A 26,892-nucleotide genomic window follows, 5' to 3' on the forward strand; every position below is an offset into this window, starting at 1 on the left:
GGGATCAGCAGAGCAGCGAGGCTCCCGGCACCGGGATCAGCGTGACAGGGGGCAGCGCCCAAACCCCCTGATCGCCCTGCTGCTCTGTGTGTGACAGGGGGCGGGGCCACAACCTCCCTATCTGCCCTGCTCTGTGCCTGACAGGGGAAGGCACCCCAACCCCCTGATCAGAGCGTTGGCTTGTGGACTGAAGGGTCCCAAGTTCGATTCTGGTCAAGGGCATGTACCTAGGTTGCGGGTACATCCCCAGTAGAGGGTGTGCAGGGGGCAGCTGATCGATGTTTCTCTCTCATCGATGTTTCTAACTCTATCCCTCACCCTTCCTCTCTGTAAAAAATCAATAAAAAATATATTTTAAAAAAATTAAAAAACAAATACAGTTGTGAAGTTTGGAAGGAAGGGGTGCAGTGAGAGGATTTTAAAAAAAGGATAGAAGACCTGACAGTCCTACACAAGTGACCAAGGACAAGAGGAGTGTGATGCAGCTTTGAGATCAAGTTGCTGCAGTAGAACTGTCCTCATTTATAATGGGTAGAGAGGTCTGGGATGCTGACTTCCTGCTCCAGGGTTCTCGGGCTGATGCTGTTTCCAGGCCCAGAACTATAGCCAGTTCAGGAACCCAATGAGAGGGAATAATGTAAAAATGAACGCTCTCCACTTGGAACACTCAGAGGAAAGAAGGTAGTTCTCTTGGCTGGCTTAAGAATCCCCTGGGAGCTTGAAAAGAAAACACAGGACTCATATATCCAGACCCTAAACCAAAGAGTCAGGGGAAGGCTGGGACATGTGTACATTTTTTAAAGGACTTTGCAGTAATTTTGATGCACAGTAAGAAATAAGAAGCTCTGGCCCAAACCAAAAAAACCAATTACCATTAAAGAACCTCATTAAGCCCTAGCCAGTGGTTAGAATGTCAGCCTGCAGACTGAAGGGGCTCAGTTCGATTCCAGTCAAGGGCATGCACATGTACTTTAGTCACAGGCTCGATCCCCAGCCCCAGTTGGGACATTTGTTGGAGGCAACCAATCAATGTGTTTCTCTCACATGTTTCTCTCTCTCTGTCTCTCCCCCTCCCTTCCACTCTCTCTAAAAATCAAGGGGAAAAACATATCCTTGGGGGAAGATTAACAACAATAACAAAAACACATTAAGAGACTTGAACAGAAGGGTCGTCATAGATTTGGGAAAGAAAGGGACATGGGAAGTTAGAGGTAAAAATATTCAGGGTTCATCACAAAGTTTATAGAAAAGGAAATGTCAAGACAGAGTATTGAATAGTGTTGAAGCAGCAGGTATTTGAGGAATCTGACTTTAGATTTGACAGTGAAGAAGTTACTATTACTCTCTGCACCTTCTCGATGCTCCCCGTATATGCTACTGACCAGTCCTCCTCTGAGTTGCCTCTGTAATGCATAGCCTATCTATATCTACTCTAGTATCTGTCTCTCAGAAAACCCATATATGTTTCATTTTCATCTTCTGCATTAGATTGTGAAGGTAGTTCTCATCCTGGCTAGCATAAGAATTATGTTTCTATCCCTAGGGCCTAGCACTGTGCTTGGATTATCTGTTCAATAAATGTTTGTAGAATGAATGAATTAACACATATATCCATTACTTAATTGCAGGAATCTTTCATGTTGGTGCAGTAACAAAATAAACATGCAAAATAAAAATGGGTAAAAAAAATGAACTAGGGATGATTTAATGGTATTAACATACCTCACTCTTCTTGCTCACTCTTCTAGTTCTCAGGGTTTTAAGAAGACTTAATTATTAATGTACAGAACTTGGGCTCCTAAGAGAACATGGTGGAACTGATAAATTATTCATACTATTAGTTTTTCTGATTTATGTCATTATTCTTCTTTTAACTGAGCTGGAGGATACGTTTCTGAGTGAATTATTGATATCTGAGTTTTGGAATGCTGAGTCCCCCTCTTCCGGGAAACATCCCCTGAGCTTTGGCCAAATCTCTCTCCATTTGTCTCCACTGGGCTTCTCAATCAGCACCTCATTATGTAAGCACAGTCACACACTCTGAGATGGTGCTTATTCAAATGCAGCCTATATAATGTGGTTAGTGTGTGGATTCAAAGAAGTTTTCTAGACCCCTAAGAGATAAGACTCTGGGTGGGGTGCCCCTCTGCAGCTCTAATGGGCTCTTAGTCATCAGTTAGCGTTGCTTTTAACATTGACTTATTTAATGTTTTTATTTCTATACATAGTTCTCCTAAGAGTGTAAGCTTCCCTCTGGGCAGAGATTGTGCTGGCACATGTTATTACCTGAATAAATTTTAGTTGTAAGAGTTTTGGAGCCTACATCATGACATACGTATAAACATAATACAATGGACTTTCATTGAGTGCTTGCTATATATCAGCTACTTTTAAAAATTTAAATGTATGAATTTGTTTAATCCTGAAAATAACCATGTCAGGTAAATTTTATGAGAGACAATGCACTGTGGAAGTTGAGCCAGTAAGTTCTGCCTGCCTGGATGTGAATCCCAGCGTTGCTGTTTAGGTGTACAATTCTAGAAAAGGCACTCCTCCCTCTGTCTCCGTTTCTTCACCTGTAAAATGGGATAATAAATGGGTAATAATAATAAAATGGGGTGTGAGGATTCAATGAGTTAGAATATTTAAAAAATTTAGAACAGGGTTTCCCACAAAGTGCTGAATGATAGTTAGCTACTACTATTTTAAATCCCCATTTAACAAATGAGGATTAATGCACACACAGTCATGTGCCACAGAGCTGGGAAGCAGAGGAGCTGAGACCCCAACTCCAGCAGTGTGCCTCTGTGCCATGCCTGCGCTCAGCACACTAAAATGCCCTTCAACTATTAGCTGTACTGTAACATCCCACTTATTCGGGAGAGTCACAAGAAGGTAAAACCCACTCCTTATCTGATGGAAAGGATCACTCAGTAATTCCTGATCATAGCCATGGATCTTGCAGGATTTGCAGGAACCAAGTCGCGATAGCTTCAGGGTAGCTCTACTCTCCTAGGCTGGATCCCCTGCCTGCTGTGTTCCTGGCTCCGTGCTTGGCACTGGGGAGTGGGAAGACACAAAGCAAATGTAAGAGACATTTTTGGCCTCCAGAAATTTATAATGTATAACAACATAGGGGGAAAATGACCATGGTAGACCCATGAAGTAATTAAATAACAGTGGAATCACAATACTAAGCCCTAGATGATTAATTAAGTTCCCAGATGAAAGACATTGATAGTGAAAGTACTATAAGCAAGTTCAGGGGACAAGATAAATTAATTAGCTGGAGTTGTTTCATGGAGAAGGTGGCATTTAAGGTCAACCTTGAATAGGGGCTGTGGAAGTAAGCAGTGTGGGAAGTCTCTGGCGTCAGGAAGCACGCAAACTCTTCAAGTTAAGAAGTCGCTGGCTTCCTCCTATGAGCAAATGTTAGTTTAATACTCATATTTATTTATCCTTCTGTTTGGTACAAAATTCCCCAGGTTCTTGCTTTTATCAAGTCTTAGGGAATGTGTCATTTTCTTTGTTGTTGCCACCCCCCATCCCCCTGGAAGCATAGTAGAGTTCAAGTTCTCCAGGAAAACACAATGGCATTTTTGATAGGCCTCCAGGACTCTGTTTTTACAGTCACATAAAAGGCCACTGACATTGAGGGAGAGGTAGTGAAGTCTAAACAAATCCCAGGGTACAGACAACTCTCTCAAACAACAGAAAGCACCAAGAATAATATAATCCCATGTACCTGTGGGCTATTTCTAATTGCATTGTTTACTTCATTTCACAGAGCAGACATGGAAGGGTCATTTATATGAAATACCCAAGAAGGAAAAATTAAGAAGGTACATTTATAACAAATAAGTTTTTTAGAGCTTTTTGGGTGCACTTAAATTCTGTTTTAAAATACTATCATTTGTTGGATCCACATAAAAGAAAATTTTTTGAACAACCATTGTTTTGCAGTAAATTGAGGAAAAGAAAATATCTGATTTTATTTACATTTAATCATAAAGGACTAAGTTGTATGAAAGGTAAAGGTAGCTCCAACATTTCCATGGTGAACAGATTTTCTGGCCCATTAGTAAATGGCTCTGATTTGAAAATTAACCCTCCAAATGCTTATTTTTTGTTTTAATCAAAATTGAATCAATACAATGTCAGAGTTTTTCAAGTGGGTTGTTTTTAATTTTGTCCTTTTTCTATCATTGCTTATGTTAATGCCATTCCCTAGCGACAAGAGAACCATCTGATAGTTTACTAACTTGGTTTCAGCACTGAACCCCTAAATGTTAGAGTTGACACAAACATTCTTCATCAGGTGAGGGCTGTGGTCTCGCTTTCAGTGAGAGGCTATTTCCACTCAGGACAGCTGTGACCCCCCGGGCTCCAGCAGCCCATTAGCTGCAGCTTGTATTTCAAACTGGAAGCCAACCAGAAATCTTGTTCTGTTATATGTGTGTGAGTTAGGATTAGGGGCAGCCCATACAAAGAGGGAAGGGTAATAACACCATCAAACAGGCATGTGCAGTTTGGTTTTCACAGCCAGAATTAGGTGATGGGTGTTTGTTTCGCTTGCATCAGAAAAAGATTTTAAACCAGAGAGTCATTTTGCTTCCTTACTGTATGCCTGAACTAAAAATTAAATAAAATAGGTATGGTTTATACAAGAGAGTATAACCTATTTTGATAGTGGAATAAAGACATAAAATGCCTGAAAAAGGAAGTATGTAATGTCTTAAGTATTCATTATCTTACTAGAGGCCTGGTGCATAAAAATTTGTGCACTTGGGGTGGGGGGCTTGGCGTGGGGGGGTCCCTCAGCCCGGCCTGCACCCTCTTGCAGTCCAGGACCCCTCAGAGGATGTCCACCTGCCAGCTTAGGCTCGTTCCCCAGGGGATCGGGCCTAAGCTGGCAGTCAGACATCCCTCTGGAAGCCTGGGAGCCCTCAGGGGATGTCCGACTGATGGCTTAGGCTCACTAAGCCGCAGTTAGACATCCTTAGCGCTGCCAAGGAGGCGGGAGAGGCTTCTGCCGCTACCGCTGTGCTCACAGGCGTCAGGCCAGCTTGTGGCTGAGTGGAGCTCCCCCTGTGGGAGCACACTGACCACCAGAGGGCAGCTCCTGCATTGAGCATCTGCCCCCTGGTGGTCAGTATGTGTCATAGCGACCAGTTGTTCCACTGTTAGGGTCAATTTGCATATTACCATTTTATTATATAGGATATCTTGGTTATCATTACTGATGATGACAGTGCTAATAGTTGCTAACATTTATGGAAGATGGAATAGGGGCTAGGCAATGTACTCACTTTACATCTTCTCACTTCATCTTTATAAAGACAGACTCTTAATATGCCCATTTTCTAGATGTGAAAAATGAGACTCAGAGTTCACACAGTTAGTAAGTGGCAGGGCCCACTGCTGCTGTGATTTGGGTGACACTTGGAGTGTGCTTTTGCCCTCATGTATCCATGACCTTCCCATCCAGGCAGTTTCTATGTCCCCAATTCCACCATTAGAGAATCATTCTTTCAAATTATCAATAAATTGTTATTCATTCAAATACAAATAGTGAAGCAGGAATCTTTCCATCTGCTACATTTTACTCATGGGATCTGCTTGGGATTCTTTTGGTCCTAAAAGCTTTCTCATCCTTGATTGACACCTAAGCTACATGCTTTTTTAAAAGTGTAAAATGGGGGCAGGTGATTGGGCTGATCAGGGGAAGGCGCTGACCTCATCACCCTGCTGCTGCTGCCACTGCTGGCTGTAGTGGCTTTGAGGCCTGACCCCTGGGCCTTGCAGCCACCAGGGCTCATGGCTGCCTGAGCCCACGGCTGCCGTGAGCCTCGGGCCTCGCAGCTGCCAGGGCTCAAGGCTGCCTGAGCCCACAACTGCCTGATCTGGGCCTCGCAGCCGCTGTGGCTTTGTCCGGATGAACATTGGGATGGACGTCCGGAAGACGTCCACCCTAATTAGCATATTACCCTTTTATTAGTATAGATCAGTGGTCAGCAAAACTGCAGCTGGTGAGCCACATGCGAGCCACATGCGGCTCTTTGGCCCCTTGAGGGTGGCTCTTCCACAAAATACCATGTGCAGGCGCGCATGTACAGTGCCATTGAAACTTCATGGCCTATGTGCAGAAGTCAGTATTTTGTGGAAGAGCCACACTCAAGGGGCCAAAGAGCTGTATGTGGCTTGCAAGCTGCAGTTTGCCAACCACTGGTATAGATGATCACAAAGTTGTTTTCTCTTGTCTTATTTTTATACATGATTTTCCTATTACTGTGAAGTATACTAAGAGCTATACTGATGAATTTGAACTATAGTTTTCAACTTTTTAAAGTGAATATTATTATTTTAAAAATACAATAGAACTTTATATTTTTAAAATCATTTTTGTGTTTTACAGAGTCAAGTTGAATACTTCAAGGCTAACAAGGCGTATTTTTATTTGTTTACTTAGAACTTACAAAAACAGCAGTTAGAGTAAGTTTGTGCTTACAATTACTTGAATAAATAAAACTCAAGATTAAGATAGAGAAAAAGGTGTTTTGGTATGATTTTTAGAATTCTCATAATCAGAATCTGAGACTGAGTATAATTCATGTATTATAATAAATTATTGCCTATACATGGAAAAGCAGTGTTCTGCTGTCGTGTTTCATTCACCAGATTTTTATTGAATACATTATATATGCAAACATTGATCTAAACTCTTGGGATTCAACAGTGAAGAAAACAGACAAAAGTCATTGCCCTCTTGAAACTTATAATCTACTGAGGAAGACAGATAACATGCAAAGTAGCATAAAAAGTAAATATGGGGCAACAATATAATCCCAGATGCCCAGAAGAGTCCCAGTATATGCTTCTTATCATTGCGTTCCATTCAGTTTAACTTAGTTATAAGATTTTATTTTTATTTATTTTTAATTTTTAAAATATGTTTAGAAATAATTTTAGATTCATAGGAGACTGCAAAGTTTGTTCACAAAGGATTTGTATACCTTTTACTCAGTTTCTTCCAATGGTTATAACCTATACAATTATGATGTAATATGAAAACCAGGAATTTGATATTGGTACAATGTATGTGCACAGCTCTGTGTCATTTTATAATGTGTAGATTAATGTAACCACCTCTGCCATCAACATTTGGAAAATTCCTTCACCACCAAGATCTCATTCTGCTACCCCTTTAGATTTGTTAGTATGCCCCTCCCCACACAATCCCTAAACAAAGTGTGTTATTGAGCAATCTAAGAGTACAGTAGTGATGCTTTGGTATTAATAGGTCTTTCTAATGAGTGATTCTCTTTCATCATTAATGTTCTGCATATATGAAGCAAAGGTTATTATAGTATTTTAAAATATATATAAAGTGCTTTATTTACTAGTAATGTAGACTGTGAATATATTTTAATGATTCCTGGAGTTTCTAGGGAGACCCATAAGATGACAGAAATATTTGGGAGTATTAAGTGTCATGATCCAAATAGACTTTTGTCTTCTAACGATAAGTAGACAGAGCCATGTAGACTTGTAACATTGGCTCAGAGGACACAGTTATATTTTTAAATCACCCAAAACATGGAAAAAGCACAAATACCTGAGCTTAGAGCCATGAGAGGCCAAAGGGAGAAGGGTATGGTCTTGCTTTTGGGACCTTATGATCTATGGAAACTGTATATTTGCTCTTAAGGAATTATTATCAGGAAAAAAATTTAATGACCATCTCCAAATATGGATTTTAAAGCACTTGATTTTACTTCTTTTGCTATTACTTTTTTCAGTTAATTTATCTCAAATAACTTTAAAAAAATAAATATCATACTGTCCTGAAGGGCATACGAAACTGGATAAGCTAGTCCTTGCTCTCGTCTAGCTAATCATCCACCTAATTTAAAACTTGCTCATTCACAATTGTGTTATGCAGTGAAATATAACATTCACATTAGAAAGGTGGAAATAAAGTGAGAAAGGAATACGGAGGAAGGAGAAACTGCTTTTTGGCTGCAGTGAATAGAAGAGTGTCATGGAGACAAGTGGCTCTGGAATTGGACGTGAAGGCTAGCAGGTTTGGGATAGGCAAAAAAAAAAAAAAAAAAAAAAAAAAAAAAAAGCAAAGTATTCCAGTTAAAAAGAGCAGCAAAAACCAAAACAGATTTGTGGTGTTATGTGGGAGAGAACTAACAAAAATAATATAACTTAACTACTATTTTCCAAAGCTTCTAAAATTTTCATTCATTGCTTTCAAGTATCCTAAATTGTCTTCAGTTTAGTGGTAAACCTGAGATTATTTCTATGAACTGGAGACTCTACCTGTATCTCACAGTCTGTGTTACAGGTAGACTCTGCAGTGTTGGGAAAACATATGCAGCCTATACCACAGGTATTTGCTCTTTTGGAAAATTGCTATTCAGGGGACCATTTAATGCTCCACTGAAGAGAAAATTCATAATCCTTTTTGTGCTCTGCATGGCAGTCGAGGTGGTGTAATGTCCATAAAATATGCTATACTTAAAACCAGCGATTTCAAATCTACACTTAAAAAGACAGAGTGCATTTTTCAAGTATCACAAAATATCTTTGGTTTCCTATTCTTTTGGGGCCCAAAGGGAAAGGAGTGCCTTTTAGCATCTCTTTAAATAACCAACTTTATGATGTTTGCCAGAGTGTCTTTTTCTCAGATCCAATTCCAAAATACTTTCCTGAGTTTAATAACTAACCAAGTGGGAGAGGAAAACTTAAATTAAGCTGGCCTTGACCGAGTCCTGAGGCAAGCCATTTTTTATGGATGGCTCATCTTAGAAGCTCCATATCTCATTGTCAACATGAAGTCTCCTTACCCTGTAAACTGGGCATTCCATCTTGCTCTGTTTAGCAACAAGCTTAAAAACCCCTGCATTATTACCGTTTCTGTCAATTAATCTCAGTGTTTTATTTGGTGACTGCCCTGAGGTTTCTTCAATCTGAGAACAGATTTTTTTTTTAAGTCTGAAAATGTCCTTTTCCCCTCAAGGGATAAGAAATTTATTTTTTTTCTTTAGACTTTGAAAATATATTGAATGATTTTTTTTGCATCTTAGGCAGTGTCTAACTTTTCTTTGTGATATTTTGTGTAACCCAACTGCCACTTTCTTCACATTTAAGGATGGCACCAAGGTGAAGGGAGGGCTGTATTATATTTCAAAGCAGGTGGCGGGGATTGAAGGTCTAAAGGGTTTAGAGAAGGCCAAAGAGGTGGGAACCCAGTGTGTTTAACTCTTCAGGGACAGAAAGCGGGGTGACCACCCACCTCACACAGAAAGTCATAAATAGGAAGTGGAAGCTCATTGGTAAGATGGGTTTCTCCAGTTTACAATGGAATGATGTGGCTCCTTAACAAGGTTAACATTGTCAAAAGATAGGACCAGAGTGATTATTATTTTTTGCAAAGGTCAACTATTTAGCTGCAAATCAAGTAAGATGTGGGAGAGTTGGACTAATAGGCCACTGGTAGGCATTTAGTTTTGATGTCATTATTTAAAAGTTCAAAATATCTGGATAACATTGAAAGTTTGATAATTACAACTTAAACGTATTTCTGCTGTATGAAAATTGAAATTCCAAATGAATAGACTGATACATTTTTATCTATGTGGAAAACCTCCCCAACCCCCAATCCAAAATAATTCTTGAAGTGCTGGTGCTGACATAGAGGTATAAGTTATACTCAAGATTTGCCTTGGAGCCAGTTCACCCCAACTCACCATGTATAGCACTTGCTACCTTTTAAAAACACAGCTTCTATCAGCCGTTTATAAAGCCCAGCCTACTCTAGTCCTTACCCTTCACCATGATGCCAGCCCCCACCTTCCAACCTCAGCTGAAATTCAACCTGTTTTCCACTAGGTAAAAGCTTCCCTCTCACTGATTCACTCAATAGTTAATGAAGCAGGTACTGAATTAGATGTGGGCAATGCAGAGATGCATATGGCATGGTTCCTGTACTCAAGAAGCTTCTATGAAGGTGGGCCAGTTTGGGGGAATTTTGCATTTTGAAATATTTCAAACTACAGAAATCTTTTACCTAGATTTACTAATTGTTAACATTGTTCGGTATTTGCTTTCTCTTTCCAGTATTAAATTATTTACATATAAATCATTACACAGGATGGGTATTTAAACAAGGAAGCCCCATATATTTGGGGGGGCTTCAGCAGAAAAACATATAAAATATAGTTATAGAGAAAAGGACAGTGTAGGAAGGAATCAGGGAATTCTTTCTAAGATTATTTGCCAGGGATATAAGGACAGGTAGATAGCCTGAGCAGCAGGAAAAGCACATACCAAGTCCCCAGGAATGACCCAGTGTGGAGCATTGAGAGAGCAGTAAGTAATTTTGTATGGTTGGACCATGGGCTAGGGAGAGGGGTTTGGGAAAAGGGTCGTGAGAAAGATAGGATGGACAGGTAGGCAGTGACTAGGTCCTGGAGGGCCAAGTATGCAACAGAAAGGAGGTTTCTTTTTATCTTATGTCTGATGAATAGTCACTGACAAGTGTTAGGCAGGGAGTGACCTTTTTTATACACTGTTATCAGAACTTTATAGAGAAAATGCCTACATTAGAAGAATTACCATAGGGAGAAATTTTCAGACACCCTGATAAGCCTATAGGTAGCAATAGATCGGCTTTTAAAAGCCCTAATACTCACCCATGGATAGATGTCTTGTTTACCATCCCCTAGAAGAATGATGTGTGCGAAGGTGGTTATACATCAGAATCAAGTGAGATTTTTTTTTAAAGAAACAGAGATTTCCAGTTATTTTACTTCACACATATTGAATCAGAATCCTTTGAAGTGGGACCCAGGAATCTTCATTTTCCAAAATCTCTCCAACATGGCACAACATTTTAGTAATTAGTTTTATGTGTGCCATGAGATGGAAAAGGTTGAAAATCACTGCCATGTGATTCTGTGTGTGTGTGTGTGTTTATGTAAAACCATGTGAATAATGATGGTGGTTATCTCTAGCCATTGGAATTGTAGGTAATTTTTATTTTTAAAAATTTCCTCCATTTGCAATATGAAATTATGAACTGACATTATTTTCATAATCATAAAACAATTGCTATGATAGTGAAAGGCATTTTAGAGGGACAAATACCCAAGACCCATAGAGGATGAGGGTAAGGGAAGGCTTGTTAAAAGAGTTAACCCCTGAACAGTGTCTTGAAGGATGATAAGGAATTATTTGGGTATAGGTGAGGCACAGGAGGGAGTGGGAAGGGTGTGAGGCAAGAAAGAAGAGCATTCTGGGTTGTAGCATAAAGGTTAGACTGTGTGAGTGTCAGGGAACCGCAAGAATTTCAGAAGGCTGGAGAGTAGTGTAAGGGAATGAGCAGAGAAAAGTAAGATTAGAAAGGGAATCAAGCACTGAGTATCTTACTGTGCTTGCACTTTGAATTTTATCTTAAAATCCATGGGAAGCCATTGAAAAAAGTATGCATTCACTTGGAGAGAGGTGTGGAACTAGGATGCTTACTCTTCCTTCTGCACCCCACCCTCCCATGTATTATATGGAGACAATCTAATCAGCAGTAGTGGCTCATTGTGATAGTCCACTCAAACGTTGGGGTCACTTGCCCTCTGTCCCCAGGACCACATCAGAACTTGTGGAAGAAGCTAAATATAGTTTGAAAAAGTCACACAGTTGGTTTTGATATAGTTTCCTCAGCCCCTCCCCTGACACTCACTTGTTAAGTAAGAAGAAAAGAGCAAAGACAATGGTCTCCTGGAACAACTAGACATTTAAAAACAGGCAGAGAAAGTGCATCTGTGAAAGAGAGCCGAAGCACAGGAGGAAAAGCAGAGTGTACTAAAAGCAAATGAAAGGGGAAAAATTTAAGGAGCACATAACAGAATTAATCACAAAGAAGTGATTAAATGAGGGCTGTTGGCCTTGACAAGTATGAGGTCATTGTGACGAATACAAGAATATGTATTTCAGTAGGATGGTGGGGATGGAAGCCATTCAGGTATGAGAAGTGGATGAGTGTTAAGAAAGAAAGGAAAACAACACAATCATAACTAGATGTACCCCTTCTCAATGTTTTATATATATTAACACAATTTGTACCATTTAAGAGATGATTGAACAATTCTTGCTGAATGAATGAGAGCGTGGATGAATGACTACCTTCTTGAATAACTTCAGATTCCATTAGATGTTACCTTCTCTGAACCATCAGAGTCATTGAGGTTTTTCTTGTATTTGAACAAGGGATAGTTTGGTTTTAGCTTCAATGGAGAACAGAAAGCACCCTTTCCATTTAAGTGAAATATTTTCTACAGGTGCCTGTTGATTGAGGATGTTATAAATACGTTGGTGGTGATAAAAAATTTTAATTGTAAAGCATTATACAAATACTACTTGTATTTAAGTATTATGACTGCAATGATAAATAAGACATGTCAAAAGGAGATTTCTCCTCTTTTAGATATATTTTCAGATATTAATTCACCTTTTGGCCTAATGATTTTTTATAGTCTTTAAGCTGGAAGAGCTTCTTCCCTCCGTTTAGACAATAACTCCATCTATAGCTGACAGCAACTGAGAGAGGCAGTTGGAAGAGATGGAGTGAAGCACCAGGCTCGCTTCAACTGTTCAAAATCATATCCTCCGGCTTGCTGCTTTTAATTTTTATAGTATGTAAATCCTATGCACTTTTAAAGGAACTCTTCAGGACTCTTAAATAAGTAAGAGAGATAGAAGACGTGTAGGATGTTGTCAGGGAGTTTTTCACAATTAGAACGCTGGGATGTGTTGCAATCTGGAGAATGAGGAGGCAAATTTTGGTCCAGTCCCAGAAAACCTTTTCTAATAACTACGGAAAGGTTTGTTCCAAAAGGAACGGAGTGCTGCTGCTCCGGGATGGTGCCGCGTTGTGGTTTGTTAGGCGGCTTCCTGAAGATGATGTCAGATGGAAACAATTGGCCTTTCAACTCTCCTCTAACAGCCTGTGAAATAAAACTAAATGATTTTCAAGAGAAAGAAACCTCTTAGACCTCTTCCACATGTTCGAGCACAAACATTTATTGAGCCCCTACTATGTGCAGTGCAGTCTGTGTTTCTCAGTAGGGTTGCTGTTTGGTGGGACAATCCTTCATCAGACCCCTCCCCCACAAGCCACACAAACACATTGTCACAACTAAAAATGCCTCAACATGTTTTCAAACACTCATTTCGGGCCATTTATTGTTGAAAACCAGTGATAGATGTTGGAGCCATAAATCTGAGCAAGACAGAATTTATGTTTCTGTGTTTCTTTTACACACTTGAAATCATTTTTTTGAGCATGCATGGGGTCTTATGCCCTCTAGCCCGTCCCCATTAGTACATGACTTGCATTTGTGTTTCAGGCTATCTAAATGATGATATCTTATTACTTGTGGTGGTGGTGGGGAGAAAGAGCTAATCTCGTTGGGGACTTAGCAATGGGCAATAAAATAGAACAGTATTTCCTCAGTGCAGGCAGCATATGTAGGACACCAGATTCAGAAGGGAAGGCCTGACCAATAGGGTGACATGATACATGGCCAACCATAGAAAATGGAACACTTAAAGAACTAAAAGCCTTCCAAACACCTTTATCAAAGCTGAAGACATATCACAGAGACCCACGTGTTGTATATAGAACACCCAGATGCTGTATTTTGGCTTTGGGTTCAGATCATGCTCCATTTCAGGAATCTCACAGAAATATATTTCAACTGATCATTATGCTGAGATTTTGGATTGGCTGAAAAATATTCCTGCTCTAAGAATCCTGCCTAGTTCACTCTGTTTGAATCCCTCTCTTCTCCAGTATTTCAGATGGTGTTGGATTGGCCCTGGGGAACATTGAACTGCACTTGGCCTCTGGTTCCAGCACCCCAAGAGTAATCTAAATTCCAAGAGAAGTTAGAGCTGTCCTCTGCCAATCCTTAAAGCAAAATATCTGCTGGCTTTCTTGAAGAAAATCTCCAAGAAAGTGCAACTTGTACCAAATTAAACCCAGAGGGTTCTGCAATCATGTTCTGGCCTTGGAATTCCAGAGAATAGAACATTTTGCAGTTCATATTGGAGGTCATGGGAAATATTGGAAGCCAGTATTGTAGTCCTCCAAGCTGCTTGCCCCCAAAACCTCTGCATCACTGATTTATAAAGTGTCACTTAAGTGGTAAAAGAACAGTATTAAGAAGAACTAAGTCATATGTGTTTAAGAGGGCTGAAAGAATTCTATGTAAAAAATAATTCCAGAAACAACCTTATTAGCCATGGAAATAGCCAACTTCAGATTTATTTTATCACCTTCATGTCAAATCTGAAAAATATCACTAAAAGGTTAAGTGTTCACTTGCTTTTTGCTTGAGAATGAATTCATTGCCTTTTATTTATTATTCTCTTCTGCATCTCCAGCATGGAATTATCAAGTTCTCCTAATTTTATTTCTTACTACAGTCTTTGTCATACAAATGACCTATCTTAAAATTAAAACTCCTAGTATAATCTTTTTCTTCCCCTTACATATTTTTTGGCTATTATATGTGGAAACTGAGGCTAAGTTATTTCATTGACAAAAAGTATGAAATGAAACACATGCACAATACAAAGTTAATCAGCCCTTAAGATAACCTAAAGCTTGTCACAGAGGAAGGAAATGCCTAGATATTATGCTCTCAAATAGCTGTATAAGAAAAAAAATGCACCTGGCAGGCATGGCTCAGTGGTTGAGCATTGACCTATGAACCAGGTTCGATTCCTGGTCAAGACACATGCCCGGGTTGCGGGCTTGATCCCCAGTGGGGTGTACAGGAGGCAGCCGATCAATGATTCTCTCTCATTATTGATATTTCTATCTCTCTCTCCCTCTCCCTTCCTCTCTGAAATCAATAAAAACATATTTTTAAAAAACAAAGTATATGCATTTGGTGATCTCTATTTGCAATTTAGACAATCATTAGTTTGTTTTAGCCTAAAGACCAAAGAGAACAGAGATGACACATATTCAGTGGATGTCTCTGAAGAACCCATTGACATGTCCAACACAATCTGCCTGAGACTTTTTTGGGTTAGCTATGAAATTGTCAGACTCTGGTCTAGATATTTTGTTTTGTTGCATTGTGAATTATTTTCCTTCTGTATTAAGCACAAGAGAACCTTGAATGTATAATGTCTAACAAATGATTTTATATTTGTCAATCTATCTGGCAATCGTAGGGTAACAAATAATCCCCCAACATCAGTGGCTCATAGTCATTTTATTTCTTATATTACATGTTTGCTTCATGGTAATTACAATTCAGTTTTGCATATCTTCATGATAGGACCCTCATCGGTTCTTAAAACTTCTGCTCAGAAGTAGCACACAAAACTGTTTACATTTCATTAGTCTAAGCAAGTCACATGGACAAGTCTGATGTTAGAAGGCATGAGGGTACGATCCTTTTACAGAAAGAAACAGCAAATAGCTGGGAATAATAATACAGTTGAAGTGTTTATGTTTTAGGGTATAATTTGAAAGTGTAAGGAAGGAAAAAAACTGTTCTAGAATTTTAATTGGAAATAACTCGGGTTCACTATTTAGTATAGCAATGACATGTTTTTCTTCTTGTTTTTCTGAATAAGTCTCTTTTACATAGTTGCAAAAATGAACACCATATTTCCTCCAATGATAAAAATAATATATTGTCATAAAAAATTCAAAACATATAGGAAGATATAAATAAAAAAAAGTAAAATCCATTTGAAAAAGCCTAGGTAAAAATCAGCAGATAGTCTATCTTAGTAAATGTTTCACGTGAGCTGGAGAAGAATGTATATTTCTCTGTTGTTGGACATAGTAGTCTATACATGTCAGTTATATTCAGTTGACTGGGGATGTTGTTTATTTCTATATCCTCAATAATTTTCTGCTTGCTGGATATTTTAGTTATTGATGGAGAAATGTTGAAGTCTCCAACTCTAATGGTAGATTTGTCTATTTCTCCTCATAGCTATGTCAGTTTTTACTTACATATTTTAATGCTCTGTTGTTAAGCACCAACATGTTTAAAACTGTCACGTGTCCTTCTGGTTTATGAGTTGACGCTCAACCACTGAGCAACACAGTCTGGGCAGCTTTTTTTTTTTTTAATGTGAGGTTAACACAATATTCTGTACCCCTGGGAATGTAGATGTGCACCTTTGATAAATTGTTAGTGTTTGAACAATAGATGTGAATGCCTTTAGCCTGGCATGCTCCCTGGTTTACCATAATCTCCACTGCTCCATCCTGCCTGCTTGATGTGCCTGCCTGCATAGCAGCTGGAGTTTATAAATTCTCTTCCAGACCGTCGTAGACCACATACAGTTTCAAATATCCAAGTGTTTAAAATGTGATGCTGTATTTTCACATTGACTGGTCCTCTGCCTTATACCTTGTTTTTTCCTTGGACTTAGGCTTTGGAAGATCGGGTATGGGAGCTCCTGCAGGAAGCGGACAAGACAGCTGAAGAGAATAAGGATCAGAGTCAGGTGTACGATGCCATGGCCAGCACCCTGGGTGAAGCATGGACAGCCCTGGTCTCCATGCTTGAAAGAAGAAGGGAGCTCCTCAGGTTGACCTCTGAATTTTTTGAAAGTGCCTTGGAGGTTTGTATTCTTTTTTTTAAAGTCTCCCTTCTCTATAACAGAGCAAATGAATAGCACTCCTGAAAATACTTTATTTCTGCAAATAGACATTGCAAAAAACAGCAGAATAACCAAGATATTATATATATATATATATATATATATATATATATATATATATATATATATCATCTAATTTTTTGTTTGTCAGAAGATAGATATTTTAAATGTAGGCCTTCAAACATTTAAAAACTAAGTATAGTCCATTAAAATTAAGTAAAATATTAAGTAAAAATGGGAACTCTTACTTATAAGTCATTATGATATAGTTCCTTGTGTAGAAAACACTAATATAATTACTAAATCAAAAGATTTCCCCGGATTATAGGAAATGGTGGTAGAAAGTGTTCTTATTGACTAAAATTTGTTGATTAAAACTTCTGCTTATGCAAAGGGAATTGCAAAATATTCCACAGAATGTCTGACTTGTGAGCATAGCATTTCATAAAGTACTTTTAAAGGCATATCTTTGAGTTCCTATAGCTTGAACTCATTAAAACGTAAGGGAAGGGAAAAGTCCTGGACCTAAGAAGGTCATTTCCCCCTATGATTTTTTTCTTAAATTCTGCAATTTTTTTGAGGTTCCCAATTTCAAAATGTGAGGCTCAAAGAACAACATCAAAAGACATGTTATGTTTGGTATGAGACAGTTATTGGAAATTTCACTTTTAACTTCTCTGTCAGGTGGCAGTACATTCATTTTGATGTGAGAGCTCTGCTTCATTATGATAAAGCATGAGCTTTGAAAAATATGACATTTCCAAACTGGAAATTCAGGGCTTAAATTCAAAATAATGAAGGAAAGGAGATTAGTAATAGAACATGAAAACTGGGGTAGACAATCTCATGCATCACGAACTCGGTTAAAAGTTAGAAGGAGGAACAAAAACCTCTAACTCTCAAAGTTTGTTTTCCACAATTTGCACTCGGAAGCCCAACTCACAATTCATTTTACAGATCATCTTGGGAAAAAGTTCTATGCACCGTTTTCTTTTCTGAAAAGAAATAACCAGGTGAAATATACCCACAGAGGTCAAATTATAGATACATTTGATTTATTCCATCTAAGTAAGTGGGTATCGGTGTCAACTGCCCTTTACATTTAGCTCATTTAGCACAAGAAATTATATTTTTTAAACACGAGGCGGAATATTTGTTTCTCACTGTGTAGTAGCATTTGTGCTTTCTGATTTTCTCCATGATGAGAAATGACTCTTATGTACTCATAAAAAAAAAAGAAGTAATAAGTTAACCTGTAATTCAACCACACACTCTGATTCCTAATGAAATGGCTAATTGTTTTTTGTATTTTTCGCTTCCAATTTTGTAGACACCTTCATACTTAGCTTAAGGCAAACTCCTACATGATCTTCCCTGCTCCTTGTGAATGCCAAGGCAATTTTCATTAGTGATTAAAAAAAGAGAGAGTGACATTAAGAATAGGGTTTTCAAAAAAATGTCCCCCATCACCATTTCTATCCTGTACAAGCCACAGAAAGGAGAAAAGTGAAGAAAATAAAATATACATAAGATAACACTTAACAGTACATTAGGGAAGTTTTTTTCTGAGTAAAATTGTTTATTTTTAAAATTTAATGTAACAAGCTCTGAAACATAGTCACTCCAAAACTTTTTGTAATGTTCTACAGGGAATAAAAACAAATCACGTATAGGGTTTTTTTTTTTATTTTCTTTGAAGTTGCTGCCCAAAGAATGCCTTTAAAATCAGTTATTAGAAATGGAATGCATTAGAGATGTAAATGATGTGTGGGTGGGTTCCCTTATTGAACTATGTGCATTCAAGAGTTCTTTAGAACTACACATGACTTCTTATTACATGGTTGATAATCATAAAGGACAGTTTCTGGCTCCTAGCCTTAACCACCAGAAAGGTTTTTCTCTTCTCAGACATAGTGCTTCAATTTAGAGACATTGTCCCTCAGTGACAATGGCAGGTGTCCGTCAGGTTCTGACAGGGTGGTGGTGGCCTGCCCTGTATTTCCAAAGAGACATGCCCATTAGTCTCTCATCTTTCCATGCTCTTTATAACTGGGTCTCATATGGCTATCGTAATGATCATAATACGGATTTTTAAAAAATATATATTTTTTATTGATTTCAGAGAGGAAGGGAGAGGGAGAGAGAGATAGAAACATCAATGATGAGAGAGCATGATTGATCGGCTGCCTACTGCATGCCCCTCACTAGGGATCTTGCTTGCAACCCAGGCATATGCCCTGACCGGGAATTGAATCGGGACTTCCTGGGTTCATGGGTCGATGCTCAACCACTGAGCCATGCTGGCCAGGCAAAGCAAAAATCTTGTTAATCAAATAGTTGTATAAAAATATTGAAAATCTCTCAATTTAAAGTGACAGTTCGGAAAAATCTTGAAAAGGAAGACCAGCACTGTGATAGGCTTTTGTCTTTCAACATGATACTTAGCCTTTACGAGTTTATTCTACACTTGGTCCAAAGGTGAAAATGTTGATTAAATGCTCTAATAAAGTATAATAATTACCTTTGAATCTTAGTGTTAAAACAAACCAGCTCTTTGTCTGCTACTATGAAATACTATAATAGCATAACCAAGGATGTTTTGTCCTTTTCTAAAGCTTGTTTATAAGATGAGTCTCCTGAGGATTTTAATATTACTTCAAGCATCTGCCCTTTCTCTTTCCTCCATGGAGAAACACAGAAGAAGAGATCAGTCATATTCCTCACCATTTAGGGTGTCAAATTGCTATTCTTTATTTTTTGAAATGGAGGAGAAAATTTTCATCCTTGCTGCACCAAATCTTATTTTATTTATATAAGTAATGCATAAAATTATTTATAAAAATTCAAACAAAATTACAAATTGTAGATGTAAAAACTAAACTTTTATGTTCCTTAACCCATACCTAATCCCATTCCTTCTCATAAATGTAACCATTTGGTGTATATCTTCTCAGACCACTTTGTGTACAAATACATATATATATATTTTGCTTTGTATAAAACAGGATTAGACATTGCTTCTTGGCTTTTTGGCTAAGATCAAGTTTAGAAATAGGATTAGACTATGTATTATTTTGAAACTTGCTTTTTTCAGTTCTAGGTCTAATTACAGAGGAAAAAAACTGTTTTTGCAACCTTCCCTCTAAATGGCTTCTTAGGTTAAATTTACTTATAATTATGTCACCACTGGTTAGCCAAACTTCTGTTGGTTTCTCCTAGCAAACTTTGTGGTAATTCATGTACAAAGTGCCTTATAATATTAAAAGTGGCTATATTTATTACATAGGACACAAAATTTTTAGTTGAAAATTTTAACATACATCTGAATAGTAAGCAAGTTGGCTTATTTCAGCATACATGGTACATTTCCAGGTATAAAAGAATGCAAAAGAATGAGAAAAAAGTTCTTGCCTTGGTATTTTCTAAGTTGACTACATGTGAATGCACACCCTCACACAAGCACCCTAAGCCAGCACATGCTCCACAAACACACATACACGTACAGAGTCACCCAGGCCATTAAGTCATATAATTAAAGTGGCATATTGATTTTTGGCTTTTCAAATGTCTTTCCCCTGTGTTTCTGTTGCAGTTTGCTATTAAAATTGATCAAGCTGAAGAGTTCCTCCAGAACACTCAGGAGTTCGACACTGCCGATTCCTTAAGGTCACTTCTTCAGCTTCATGAACATCACACCAAAGGCAAGATTTATGTTTGTTCCTCACAAGAGCTTTTAAAATAGAGATGTTAATGTGAGAATGCTCATGTAGGACATATTTTTATTGATTTCAGAAAGGAAAGGAGAGGGAGAGAGAGATAGAAACATCAATGATGAAGGAGAATCATTGATTGGCTGCCTCCTGCACGCCCCATAGGGGATCGAGCCTGCAACCCAGGCATGTGCCCTGACTGGGAATGGAATCATGACTTCCTGGTTCATAGGTCGATGCTCAGTCACTGAGCCACACTGGCTGGACAGGACAATATATGTTTAATTTATCTGTTTATGTATACTTCAACTCATTCCAAGAAAGGTAAATGAAAGCTCTTTTCTTGGTCATCTTCTGCAAGAAAGAAGTAGTTGTAAATGGTTCTAAGGAGATGGTACAGGGCCAGCCTCTGAAGGATCCTGCTGACTCTGGGAGTTCTCAGTCTTCTGGACGTGGTTCCTGAGGACAGGGGCCATTTTTACTGGGTTCATCTGTGTATCTTCAGCTTCTGGCAAGGTGATGGTACCTGGTGGATCCTCAAGAAATATTTCTTGGTCAAATAAATGGTTGAATTCAGTGCATGTTTCTTCTCAGGGACAGTACATTGAGGTCAACTTTAAATAACAGCTCTGAATAAGGAAAATCCCTCTTTCACTGTTGCAATAAAAACAGGGGGAAAAAGAGTAGTGAAAATTTCCCAGATTAAAACAATTTAATAAAACAGACTTTCAGTTCCCTCTGAACAACTATAGTCTAATGGTTAACCGACAATTTGTGTGCTAGCCCTTTTCTACCAGAATTTGGGGTGGACAGAATTATAGTATGGAAGCCATTTGTGGAACAGTAGCTGTTTACTGGAATCTTTCTGTAGAAGCAGGTTAGAGAGGAACAACACTTCTTTCCTTCGTAAGGCGTTTTTCTAATTATTGCTGCCAAATAGAACGGGGTGCGAGTGGATGGTTTCCTGAACTCATTTGTCATAATTCTAACTCAGCTTCTAGCTTGACCAGCTTGATCATGCTGGACAGGGACAAAAGGTATTTTTAAAGCCACAAATAGATTTTTTGTTTCTATCACCCGCCAAAGGGACTCTAGATACTAGATCATTACTTTTCTAAAACTCAAAAATTAAACAACTCAGTCTTTCCTGTGTAAATTTTGATGAGGTGCTACCACGCATAGACATGTAATTTTAACTGATTATTGTTCATTAGGACCTATTACTAGTAGGAATTATAAACAGCATCAAAAAGAACATCCTTAAAGCAGCGGCCTGATCACTTTTGTTGTACAGGAACAGCAATCTCACTGGGTCCAAAGGGGGCCCACAGAATCACAAACAATTCCTCTTAGGACGCTGGAAAGTGAGTCTGAGTCCAGACCACTGAGATTCAGTCTGTGGTCTCCATTCAGTCTTCATGCGACCAACATGATCATCACATAGCAATCTTACCTCTGGAAACCGGACAGTGATGGATGCTTTTGCTGAGGAGGTTCAGTACTGAGGCAGTCCAGAGGGGTGGTGGAAGTGGAATTTTCCAAAAATACGCTGGGTTGGAGCTGGAAGGGGAGAGTAGCGTTAATGCTGTTTTGTTGTTGTTGTTGGCTCCTTCAGAGGCACCTGGGTCTGTGGCACAGGGAGCTTGGCGTGCAGGCCTTGGACTGCAGTGCTCTGGTATCCGGCTGACAGCGGGACCCGTGTCCTGCCTTTCGCTGATACAGTCTGCAGGTGTCCACCGGCCTCCTCTTAACCTGAGGAGATGGATGAAAATGCATGCTGAGGACAGGGAACATAGTTTATTTTTGTGATGAAAAAATATTCTGCCACCCTGAGGACATGTTTCTCGTGGCATTTTTGTGTTCCTCTATGTGATACTTGAAGCATAAGGATTACAGGGGACTCTGACCAGGCTCCCAATTCATATGCTCAATGGTGGCTTCATATCATGGGGGTAGATGAGATTTGCCAAACAGCTAATTCAATGGGATATGATTAAGATTAGCTGATTTAAAATGCATATTCAAGGACAAAGTTCTGATTTAAAGTTAAGGACTTCATATCTAACTTAGTCTGTTCAGACTGTTATAACAAAATACCACAGACTAGGTGGCTGGCAAATGATGCACCCTTTAGTTGTCCAACTGCCTTCTTAAAATAAACATAATACTGAAGAAGCTTCCTCAAAGGGACAATCATCTTACTTTCTTATTCTGAGATGTTTTATATATCTTAAATTTTTCAGGTATAGGTTCATTATACTATTCTCTCTACTTTTGTATATATTTGAAAATGCTCATTGGATGAGTTTAAGAAACACAACTCCACGGAGAAATATTTGGAATATTTAAAAAGGTATTAGGAAGAAACATCACCCATGATCTCAATGCTAAGACTGTGACCTTGATACGTTTTAGAAAATACTCATTTGGAAAGATGAGTATAAAGCTATAAATTCACTTAACTTGTGTACATTCCCCATTCATCTATCTTGAATTTGCTATTTATACTTAATAATTATGGCAAATATACTTTAATGTTACTTTTTTTCAGTATGACAATCAAAACAAACAATTGAAACTTATTAAGTATCTAAGAGCCTCACATTACAAGGTATTATGTCAGAAAATAAGGTTTTGTAAATGCAAAAAAAATTACAATCTTTAAAATAAATGCACTATAGAGATTTTGTATTTCCTGAAGGTCATGGTATATCTAGATAGCGTAGCCTGAGAAAAAATGCAGCACTTTGTATGATCAATGGAAGGAATAAATAGCCAGAAAAATAAACAGTATGAAAGTAAAATGTTAGAAACTGACAGAGGAAGAATTGAAGGAACTGACAGAGGGGACCATTTACCCACTTTAATGATCATCTTGGTAGCAGTAACAGACCGATTTTAGCCTGGGTACATTTTACAAGTTAATTTGGGCCCAGGAGGCTTCCTTCCCAGTGATACTGTGGTAGTGGTTATACTATTTTGACAGGAGCTGAAACAGAAACCAGAAAAAGATTGCAAATGGAAATTTTGGCTAATTATATTTATTTTGTAGGGACCAGAGCAGGTTGGCTTATTCCACTCTCAGTATGCAAGCACCTACTTTCCTTTCTCATTTGAAAAGTCTAGTGTGTAAGAACTAGTTATGGAAAGAAAGAAAAGAAATACCCTATGGAAACCCTGCCACCTGCCCATGCTTTGTGTGTGTGTGTGTAATATATGTTGCATTATAATTAATCATACTGGTTATTATGGTTATACAAATTAAAACCCTTCTGTTCAGTGGGCACAGTCTCTGTAACCTATCTTCACCCTGTTTCTGCAGTTTTTTCTTTTCCTTCCACAGAAGAACCTGTTCTGGCAGACTAGGGGCCTGGTGCAAAAATTCGTGCACCTTGAAAGGAACTGTGGGCCGTGAGGCTAGTGAGCACAGGGGTGGGTCTCGGCCCATCCTCCGCGCCCCCACCCAGCTCCTCCTGCCGTGGCCCCCAGTCCCCTCTCGCTTGCACCACTGATGGTACAGAGCGATTGGGAACAGCGTGGAGTGATTGAGGCCCGGTGCCAGCAGTGGGTGCAAACATCAGCGGGAGCAAGCAGCGGCTGCTGCTCTGATCACCCTTCAGGAACAGGGGGAGGTGGAGAAGCCCTCAGGTGCGATCGGGGCCTGCAGCCACTGCTCGCACCCGCTGACGGCGCCAAGCAATCAGTACTGGCGCTGGGTGCCGGCAGCGGGTGCAAGTGGTGGCTCCGGTGTCAGCAGTGGGTGCGAGCAGGGCCAGCACCAGCAGCAGGTGCAAGTGCCAGGTGGGACCATGGTGCGCTGGAGCAAAGAATATTCAGTAACCACTAGAGGCTCGCCTCGATGACAGCGACCAGCACCCCACCTTGGTCTGGCCCCCCCGCTCACCTGCTCCACCTTCCTGCCATGGCCAAAGCCTGCCATGTTCTGTGTGTGCCCCTGGTGGTCAATGCACATCATAGCGACTGGTTGTTCGGTTTTTTGGTTGTTCCGCCCGTTCGGTCTATTTGCATATTAGGCATTTTATGTTTACACATTTGAATTCCTTATTTTAGTATAAAGGTTATATATATTTTAAATTATATGAAGAGTCAAAAATATTACTATCTAAAAGCTTGCTCATATCATTGTTCTGTTTTCTTTCTAACTTTCTTCTAGAACTCTTAGAACGATCTCTAGCGCTTTTAAACAAAAGTCAACAACTCACTGACTTCATAGAAAAATTCAAGTGTGATGGACCTAATGTAAATCCTGAGTTGATTCAGGGAGCTCGTAGTAGCTGCCTGAAGATCGACAGTCTTCTTGAACTTCTACAAGACAGGAGACGGCAACTAGACAAGTACCTGAAGCAACAGCGGCAGGAATTGAGTCAGGTTCTGCAGATATGTCAGTGGGACCAACAAGAAAATCAGGTAATCCAAAGGGGCACTGATAATGTCTTCCCTCAGCTAATGAAGTTTGGTTGTTATGTGGACTAGCTATTCCTGGGACAGTTTCTCAGTTGTCATGGTTAAATTATTTGATCTTTGGTCCAAACTATATGTTGTTGTTTTTTCCATGCAGGTAATATAACAACAAATATCTTTATTTCCTCTCATTAAAATATTAATTTCATAAATGGGAGAGCACCACTGGGCAGTTTTGAAATGACTGTTGTTGGATTCTCTTTCTCACTTCCTTCCAGGTCACTACTTTTAGATACATTTCTTTGAAATTCTGAAATGTTAACTGTAATTTTCTTCAAAGTTGGAGGGGCATGATAGTGCTAAATTGTTCTAGATTGCTATTAATGTCAGTGAAAAAGTCTATCAGTGCAAAATGGAAATATTGTTCTTAGAAGAATGGTCTGGTACCAATTAAGAAATATGACCTTCATCTGTGGCTGGATGCTCAGTGGTTAGAGGGCTTTGGGGTCGGAGGATGATGAGTTTGCAGGCTTATTAGAACACATTACCCAGACTTTAGGGATAGAGTACCCCCTGTCTCCACACATGCACAATCTCCCCCATTATCAACATTCTGCACTAGAGTGGTACATTTTCTATAATCGATGAACCTACACTGACACATCATCACCCAAAGCCCATAGTTCACAGTAGGGTCCACTCTTGGTGGGCAAAAGTAGGTTTATAGTTGTGAGTATGTGAGACACAGTATTTATTCTTATAGTATTATTTTGAATTATTATATTAGTTTCCATACAAATAATTATAATCCTAGTTTTGCTCATCTCTGTACATTCTGTGGATTTTAAAAAGTGTGTAATGACATATACCTACCATTGTAGAATGCAAAATAATTTCATTGCCCTAAGAATCCTCTGTGCTCTGCCTAGTCATCCCTCTCTCCCCCTAATCCTTGGCAACTACTGATCGTTTTACTACCTCCATAGTTTTGTGTTTTCCAGAATGTCATATAATTGAAATAATCTAACGTGTAGCATTTTCAGATTTGGTTATTTGCTTAGAAATATGCACTTAAGATTCCTTCATACTTTTGCATGGCTTGATTGCTTATTTCTTTTTAGCATTGAATACTATCCCACTGTGTGAATGTGCCATAGTTTATTTATCCTGTCACCTACTGAAGGACATCTTGGTAGCTTCCAAGTTTTGGCAGTTATGGATAAAACTGCTATAGGCATCCATGTGCAAATTTTTGTCTGGATATAAGTTTTTAATTCATTTGTGTAAATACCAAGGATTACAACAGCCTCAGGACAAGTTTTCTTGTCCTTCCTCTCCTGGGCCAAGGCCTCTTCCTATTGTCTCATTGTCAGAGGCTGCTCTAGGTATATTAAGGCTTTCAGAATGAACTTGTGTAAGCCCTGGCTGGGTGGCTCAGTTGGCTAGAGCAGAATGAACTTGTGGTTAAAAGAACTAGGCTTTCATTTGGATTCTATTCCTGACAATCTTGAGCCAAAATCAATTCAACAATAATGATAAGGATAAATATTACATTTTAATAAAATTGGTCAATAAATAAATTATTCATTTCTTTAAATATAAAATTTAGGTTCTTAATCTTAAAACGCCCATGTTACATTTTTCTCTTGCTAACACCATTGACAGCAGTTGGAGTCATCAGTAAAGGTAACTGCTGTCTCTGTGGGCTGATGAGAACACAGATCCTGGGGCCAGACTATTGGCTGGGTTCAAATCCTTGTTCTGTCACCTACCAGATGGGTAACTGAGCAATTATTTAAATTCCCAGAGGCTCAGTTTTCTGTAAAATGTAGCTATAGTAGTATTTTCCTCAAAGTGTTGTTAAGATTATCAAGTGAGTTATTCTCCGTCAAGCAGTTAGAATGTTACTTGGCTCATATTAACTGCTATATTATAATTAGTAATTTAGGGCAGCATGTCTGAAAAGGATAGTGAAAGCCCAACACATATCACTCTCCTCCCCCTTTTACCTCCATCTACCACCAATCTGGTCAAGACTGGTATGCATTAAAGGGTA

At 38.9% G+C, this 26,892-nt stretch overlaps 1 protein-coding gene and 1 pseudogene across 4 annotated transcripts in view; both read left to right on the forward strand.

Moving 5' to 3' along the window:
• CCDC141 (coiled-coil domain containing 141) overlaps positions 1-26,892 on the forward strand; it is a 171,497-nt gene that overhangs the window by 20,776 nt on the left and 123,829 nt on the right. For 3 of the 4 annotated variants that reach the window (XM_070422661.1, XM_070422659.1, XM_070422660.1), the window contains 3 exons: positions 16,474-16,665; positions 20,297-20,405; positions 24,589-24,842. In XM_070422661.1, coding sequence (XP_070278762.1) covers positions 16,474-16,665; positions 20,297-20,405; positions 24,589-24,842 — 555 coding nt within the window. Of the gene's footprint in view, positions 1-3,787; positions 3,843-16,473; positions 16,666-20,296; positions 20,406-24,588; positions 24,843-26,892 lie in introns of all 4 variants that reach the window. The other variant, XM_070422662.1, reaches the window with a different exon arrangement.
• LOC139015952 (U2 spliceosomal RNA) lies at positions 19,718-19,873 on the forward strand (annotated as a pseudogene).

The sequence above is a fragment of the Myotis yumanensis genome, unplaced genomic scaffold (assembly GCF_028538775.1).
Source record: "Myotis yumanensis isolate MYYU_CA2020_CCGP unplaced genomic scaffold, mMyoYum1.0.hap1 SCAF_8, whole genome shotgun sequence".
In the NCBI taxonomy this organism is placed as follows: domain Eukaryota; kingdom Metazoa; phylum Chordata; class Mammalia; order Chiroptera; family Vespertilionidae; genus Myotis; species Myotis yumanensis.